The 7,827-nt window shown below is 38.6% G+C and overlaps 1 protein-coding gene across 1 annotated transcript in view; it reads right to left on the bottom strand.

Moving 5' to 3' along the window:
• PROSER1 (proline and serine rich 1) overlaps nt 1-7,827 on the bottom strand; it is a 35,469-nt gene that overhangs the window by 22,663 nt on the left and 4,979 nt on the right. The window contains exons 3-5 of the mRNA XM_006879613.1: nt 6,089-6,157; nt 3,479-3,573; nt 1,966-2,059 (exon numbers count right to left, since the gene is read on the bottom strand). Coding sequence (XP_006879675.1) covers nt 1,966-2,059; nt 3,479-3,573; nt 6,089-6,157 — 258 coding nt within the window. The remainder of the gene's footprint in view (nt 1-1,965; nt 2,060-3,478; nt 3,574-6,088; nt 6,158-7,827) is intronic.

Below are 7,827 nucleotides of genomic sequence, written 5' to 3'. Positions count from 1 at the left end.
CAGAGCGGAGTTTAGGGCTGTTGTACATAGGGTCGCTATGAGTCGCAGGCGACTCGACGGCACATAACAACAACAATAACAACATCTCTCTACATCCTCTCCACATTTACTGCTCTCTTGTTAAACTTTGCTACTGCTACTGGAGTAAGATGGTATCTCATTCTGGTTTTGATTTGCCTCTCTTATTGCCAGTGATTTTGAGCATTTCTTCATGTGTCTGTTAGCCATCCAAATATCTTTCTTTATAAAAAGTCTTTCCAAGAACACTGGGTATTTAAAGAGTTGTGGTGTTGAAAAAAGAAAGTTAGTTGGTAAACATGGTGTCAGACACAATGTAGCTTCCTTATATACTCAGGAAAGAGTTTTTTGCCTAGCCTGGTTATTATTACACCTCAGTCTCTAAAGCAAATACCAAACACATGTTGCATTGGTGCTAAGTATTTGTTACATGAATAAAACACCACTATGTCTATGCCATTATATTACAGGAATAGTAAGCCATGCAAATATAGTTACATGTTTTGCTACAGAGTTTGTTACACAAGCTTTATAAATAAATTTTCAATACATACGCTTATGTTAGCTATGTAAGCAATCTCTGGGACACGAGTAAGATCCATTGCTAATTGTGTCTAAGAATTTGTAGGTCAGCTGGAAAAGATGCAGACAGTTCTTAGTGCAAGAAACAGCTTTGATGACTTGAAAAGTAAATGTGCAGCAGGTGAAGGTGGAGAATTTGTTGTAAATAGGGGGTTCAGTCATTTCAAAGTGAGAACATGTTCATTTATCATTAAAGCAGGGCTTTAGGAATGACAGCACACAAAGACGAAGGCCAGTGCCACAGTTCTGAACATGGATGTCTCTTCACAGCCGTGCCAATCATTAGTCTGTTTCTGGCAGTCCATGGAATACTCTTCTCCAACACCACAGCTCAAAGGCATCAATTCTTCTGTCATCTTTATTCATTTATTTGTCCATCTCTCAGAAGATGCACAGCAGGTGATTGAGAAGAACCTGGCTTGAAGAAGTCTCTTCTTTAAGCTGACAACACTGCTCTTCAGTACTGTGGAGAGATCTCAAGTCTGATTGCAGATTCTCCTAGTGCAATAGATATTTTGAATTCTTGACTGCTGACACCAAAGGTGCTGACTGTGGGTCTAAGCAAGATGGAATCATCGATAACTTCAGTCTTTTTCCATTATGATGCTGCTGAATGGCCCAGTGGTAGGTATCTTGGTTCTCTTGATGTTGAGATATAAACTGTATTACAGACCGTAGTCTCTGATATTCTTCAACAAGTGCTTCAAATCCTCCTCACTCTCAGCAAGCAAGGTGTGTCATCTGCCTAATGAATATTATGTGAATAAACAGATTCTACTTATTTCCCTGGAGTAAATTGCTAGAGGTAGAATTTGTGGGTTAAAAAGCATAAATATTTTAAGATACTTAAGTTTATCTTTAAGATACTTAAGTTTAACTTTATCAAAATTATACTAACATATACTAACTAAGGTGTGTTCCACAAAACCTTCGGGTTTCCAGCCCAAATAATCCTAAGGAATAACTACCTCAAGTGTGATCAAATAATAATAATGCCTAGGCTTACAAAAGCTATACTTCTTGCCTTTGTAAATTTCACTAACAAACCCCCTAAAATTTCTTTTGCTATTCATTTCTTAGGAATCTGATTAGGATAAATTAAGTGTGAAGACAAATTTAAACACTGAAGGTTTTAAATGCCTAAGACACAGAAGCTGGAAGCCACTGCAAAGCTACCTAAGGCACAGAACTGCACAAAATTCAAGATGAGTGGCCAACAGCTTATCACTCACAGGCCACCTCCTTCCCCTCTGCCCACCTTCTGTCTGCTCCATTCACTCGTAACTCACGAAGGAACAGCAGGTAGGCTTATCTTTTCCTCACCCATCCCAGGTGCCACTGGTGCAGCACTGTCGAGAACACTACCTGCTCAAGAACTCTCTTACACCGCTTCTTCTCAGACATGTTTATCCGGAATAAATCTTCAATGGGACGAGAATTCTGTGCATCCACAATGTTTCTACCAAAGAAACACAACAGAGCTTTTCATTTAAAAACCTGGGTTTACACACAAAGTCAGCACAGACGTGTGAGTGAGTGTTCCTTTATTACACTGGGAGAAAAGGCTGATGATTTAATTTTCTTTCTTCTTTATAGGTAATGTACACTTTTTGTTTTTCAATTATAAAAATATATGGGTTAGTTTTTTTGGTTTTTTTTTACAATTTCAAGTTTTTACTTTTAATAAGCTGATTTAAACAACATGCTTAATAAAGATAGTAAATATATTTGAAGTTTATCAAACTAATTACCTGAAAATAGTAAATAAAAATGTAAATGAAAATCACTACTGTTAAGATTCTTGAAAATACACTCTTATAATGAGTGGAAGAAAGGAAGCAGCAGAATAAACCTCTGTCTCAAATGCATAAAAACATGGCTGGTCGAAAGATGAAGCTTCACCTTGTGCTTTATTTTCATGTTGTGTCTCCATCAGCATCTAAGTGTGTATATTCGTCTACGTAAAGGAGGCCTGGAGGCAAAGTAGGCTAAGCACTGGACTACTACCAAAAGGTCAGCAGTGTGACCTCCCCAACTGGTCTGTAGGAAAAAGAAGAGACAGTCTTCTCCTGCTAAGATTTACAGCCTCAGAACCCCAAGGGAGGGTCACTCTGAGTCAGGAGCAAGTCAGTGGCAGAAAGGAAACACACACACACACACACACACGATTTAAAAAGCAGTATGCTATAAATAAATAGCAACTTAAAGACTTTTCAATTATGCAATTAAATAGGCTCCATTTTCTCTTTGTTCTGGCATCACTGTGATCATTTACCAAATGTCCTGCTAGATGCCTAGTGCTTTTCACACATTCACAGGACTCAAAGTGCACAAATACTAATAATGAAAAACTCAAATACTCATTGCCCAAGTCAGAACTGACTCCTAGCTGACTCCCCACTGGGTTTCTGAAGCTGTAAATCCCACAGGAGGAGACTGTTCTCATTCTCCTGCGGAGTTACTGATCCATTAGAACCACCAGCAAAGTAAGGAAAATAAAGTTCAGAAAGAGTGAATATGTTAGCAGGGAAAAAAACCCAAACCAATCCCAAAACAAAATGGTACCAGTAAGTGGCAGAATCTGAGTGTAACTATGTCTCACCAGCACATGGCTTTCCTGTTACTTAAGAGTATGAAGGTAAAACAAAAGAACAAAATGCAAGAAAATGAGCAATTTTGATACATCCTATTACTTCGACTCTGTTCAAAACAATGCGGTCATAGAAAATATTTCATGTCACATGTTATGTTTGTATCCATTATATATCACATTATATATCATCATACGTATGTGTAACCACAACATATAAATTAATAGCGTAGTGTGAAAAGGCATTTTAAGTCTTCAAATTTTCCTTCAGTGAAATAAGATACTTACGAAGCCAACAGCTCAAGAGCAACAAGTTTGTCTTTACTGAAGGTGAAGCAGTTGAGAATATTGACCACTTCTGCTGGATGAACAGCCACCATTTTCTATGAATAGAAAAAGAGGTTTATTTTTCAGCATAAGAAATCTTAATGCCAAGTTAAGTTTGTTTTTGGAAAGCATAGTTAGTTACATGACCTTAATTTTTATGTGAGAACTAACTATAGTAAGCCCTTGCAACTCAAAAGGAAGTTCTAAAAATGTATGAATTAGGCTCAAACTCTTTCAATTCTAACTATCACAGACTGAGATGGGAACTTCTAGGAACTCGATTCACATTTTTCAATGTGCACACAGAATAACAACAACAAAGAATGTACTACTTTGCTCAAGAAACATTATAGTAAATGCTGATGTTGACACACATACAAATATAGGACTGCTCAAGGAGTTAGGTAAAAATTACATTTCTCAGGGAGCCAAGCACACCTTGGAGCAGCATTTTCTCAAAGTGACTAAAAGAGCTTAATAATACTACAGGCATAAAAAAGGGCAATTCCACCACATGAATTAGGAAATGCTGGGTTAAACAGGTTTCCTTGATCCAGAACTTTCCTGAGAGTTGTAGGTTAATTTGCACTGTGATTCTAAAATTGTGTGAAATGTTACATAGTTTATCTGACTAGGGCACTGAGCTCTGAAGAGTATCCTGAAGATCTGGCCAATTTATAAATTATGTCAACAGTGAAGAACATCCAAACATCCCACCCCCAAACCTTGACTCCTAACAGGTTTCTGCTTTTCTTTTTTTTTACTGGGGAATGGTCATTCCCTTGGAAAAAGTGAAGTTAGTCTGTCTTTATAAAGTACATAGAAAGTAAGGGGATCAATTGTTGAAGTGAAAACAGGAAAGAAGCACTAACAGAGACCCAGTATCAAGCTGCTCACTTTTGGAAGTTAAGGATTATAAATTGATTCTATTATAACTGCCATGCCCGGAACACTTGGAAAATCTTCACATATATCTACACATTCCTACTTGGTCTTGATATTACTGCTGTCTAGGTTCTGGAGCAGCCAGTCCAATATAGTAGCCATAAGGCACATGTGTCTCTGTTGCTATTACAATAAAATAAGATCATATAAAACTTCAAGCAGTTCCTCCATCTCATTTCTAGTGCTCAACAGTCACACATGGCCCGTAGCTATGAAACTATATAGTGCAGAATGAAACAGTTCAATCATTAAGGAACTTCATATGGAGAGTACTGGACTAAAGAATTAAATGCAGAGCCCAGTCACTATTCTTCTAAGACTAAACCCAAAAAGGAGAGCAAGAGATCTCAAAATGGAAGGAAGTGCATAAAAACACTTAATAATTTAAGTCCTAAAAACATTTAAATCCTATGGTTGGTTTGTCTATGAATATATTTTCCTTCAGTATCACAATTAGTACATATTAGTGCTCATAGGATCACTATGAGTTAACTCATGGTACTTAACAACAACAACAACGACGAGCTTAGTTAGCCTTGTGGACAGAAAGTGATGCTACCAAGCCAAAAGGGGTGACTTTAATCTGCGGCTCTCAGGCCTGGTTTTAATTGGTTTTGGTCAAACATTCTAGATCATATAGCCCTGGTCTGTCCGCTTGCCATACAGAGCTAACTCGTGGTTGCTGTGAAGCTAAATGAACACTGTGACACTGATGTGTCAAATGCGATAATGGTCACCCACGGACAGTGTTTGGTGGAGCTTCCCGATTAAAACACGCTTGAAAGCAGGAGTAAAACACGCTTGAAAGCAGGAGTAAAACACGCTTGAAAGCAGGAGTGGCATCCACTTCCAAAATAGCTTGCCTCTGGAAACCCTATGAACTTGGAGAAATGATGGATGTTATATAAGTGTTCAGGTCTTTTTGTTCATAGGGCCGCTATGAGTTGCCTATGACTCTGCACTTAACAATGTGCAATTTAATAGTACAGTATGTAACTACTTAGCAAGTTTCTATTTTTTTTTTAAGACCCCTTTCGAAGTGCTAAAAAGCAAAGATACAGCTTTGGGTGGATCTGGCTTAAGTCACTTTTCAACGGTTTCTCTGCATGTGAAAGCTGGACAAGGACTTCGGGAAATGGGGTAAGAAGTGATGCCTCTGAATGATGGTACTACTGAGGACTAGTGATTATACAATGGGTTCTAGAGAATGAACAGTCTGTCTTAAAAGATGTACAACCAGAAACAAGAATAGTGAGACCGGTATTTCATGTTCTTCAGACATGTTATCAGGAGGACAAATTCCTGGAGAATAACATCACGCTTAGTAAACCAGAAGGTCAGCGATAAAAGAGGAGGGCTCCCAACAAGATGATCCGCACACTGGCGAACAGTGGGCTCAACATAGCACGAACTGTGGCGACGGTGTGGAACTAGGCAGTTTCATCCTGTTTCATACAGGCTTGCTATTAAGTTTAATGGCATCTAACAGAAACAACAAATTGCAAATAATCAAACGATCATAAAACTTTTGAGTTAGCCTTTCCGGAGCGAGTGAATTATGCAACTTGAGATGAATTACAGAAAACAAAGAGACTTTAAAGTAATTGCTCGGGAAAAGTTACTTACATGTTGTAATGCTTTCATTGCCTTCAACTGGGGCTCAGCCCAGGAGAAATACCTCAGCAGATCAACTACCTGGAAGTAAAGAAGTCACTGAGCTGTATTACAAATGCTTTGGCAAGCAGTCATAACGATTTCTTCCTGGACTTTTTATTACCATTTGAAACAGGCAAGTAGAGTTCAGATGGAAGGGCGGCAGCAGAGTCTAGACGGCACTATCCAACAGAGTAGTAGCTCTGTGTTAAGTAAACAGAAAAGTCCAGTCCCTGAGTGGCAAAAACCACAAGTCAATACTCAACCATGACACCTTCCAGGAGCTGTTACAGTAGACAGTGCAGGGGATATTTCCTTCACTACAAGGAGCTCTGCTGGACAAGCATTGGTGTGGAGAGAAAATGAAGCATAAAATACAGTAAAAATTAAGTATGTTCCAAAAAGAAAAGGGAGGTTGGAAAAGCAGAATATGGAGATGAAAAGGCTGGTAGCCTTTCTCATGATTTAAAAGATGGACAAAAAAAAAAAGATGGACCTGTAGCCAGTGAAGGTGACTGACTCTATGATGAAGAAGTTTTTCATTTTTTAATTTTGAGATTTTAACAAGTTTATAGAGAACTTGGATTTCCATTCATTCATTGTTGCAAGTTTTCCTCCCTTCCCCCTCTTCCCTCCCCCAGGAACTCTTTGGTGACTGGTTGGTGGTTGGTCAATTGTTTTGAATGAGGGCTGATTTACATAACACTAGAGGGCCATTACTTGCTGTACTGAGTGGAAAAAAAAATGAAAACAAGGCATTTTAATCACAAAGCATAGGTTGTGGTGTGGTTTCCCTTTAGGTTCACTGTCAAGAACCCTAGCAGCTACCTACCCCATTCAGGAATGAAATTTTGCCGATGGCAAGTAGATCTGGAAGGTGACACTTTCCATGGAAGCATCCTTGTCCCGATTTTCATTTCTATTTATACTCAATTTCCCAACAACTGTTATTTTCCAACTGTCCATCAGAAGGCCATTTCTCCCACCACTGCCTTCTTTTTTTTAAATTATTAAGTCAAGGACTATAAAGTCACTTCTGACTTTAGGATGGATTAGGACAGACTTCTCAGGAGGCCCTTTGCCTGACCACCTAAGTTAGCAAACTTCCCCTACAGTGTTAGGTGAACAATGAACTTCTGGCATTTAGAGAAACTGCTAATTGGGTGGTATTTTCTTTTTCTGGATCGATGAAAGTGTTTAGTGTGTTCACATATAAAAACATATTTTACCTTCCGTTCAGGATTACTTTTATGCTGGAAATTTTGTACACATTTGGGTGGGTTACTTTTACATAGATGTCTTTTTAATGTGCCTAGAATAAGAAATCGTTTGAATCGTATTTATTTATTTATTTTTAAATGAATGAGGCACTTCACTAACCCACCATCATTTGTTCTAATGTTTCTTGTGGGCAGCTGTCACCTATATGGTGATCTGTCCAGATTCCTCTGTCCTCGAGGTATCAGTTTGTGCTCCCTATCCTGGTGCTTCTCCACCATTCTGAGCCCCTCCAGGGCTTGGAGGACCCAGCAGACCATGCAATTGGAGCTCTGGCTGAAGTGACTAGGAATTGTCTTTTTATTTTAATTTTATTTTATTTTGTGTGTGTACAGTCAAATCTGGAGAACGACCACTTGGCCAACTGACTGGAAGAGATCGATATTTGTTCCTATCCCAAAGAAAGGCGACCCAACCGAATGTGGAAACTACAG

Source organism: Elephantulus edwardii, unplaced genomic scaffold, assembly GCF_000299155.1.
Source record: "Elephantulus edwardii isolate Elephantulus edwardi_28Jun2011 unplaced genomic scaffold, EleEdw1.0 scaffold00004, whole genome shotgun sequence".
Lineage (NCBI taxonomy): Eukaryota > Metazoa > Chordata > Mammalia > Macroscelidea > Macroscelididae > Elephantulus > Elephantulus edwardii.
This window is presented reverse-complemented; position numbering and strand designations above follow the sequence as displayed.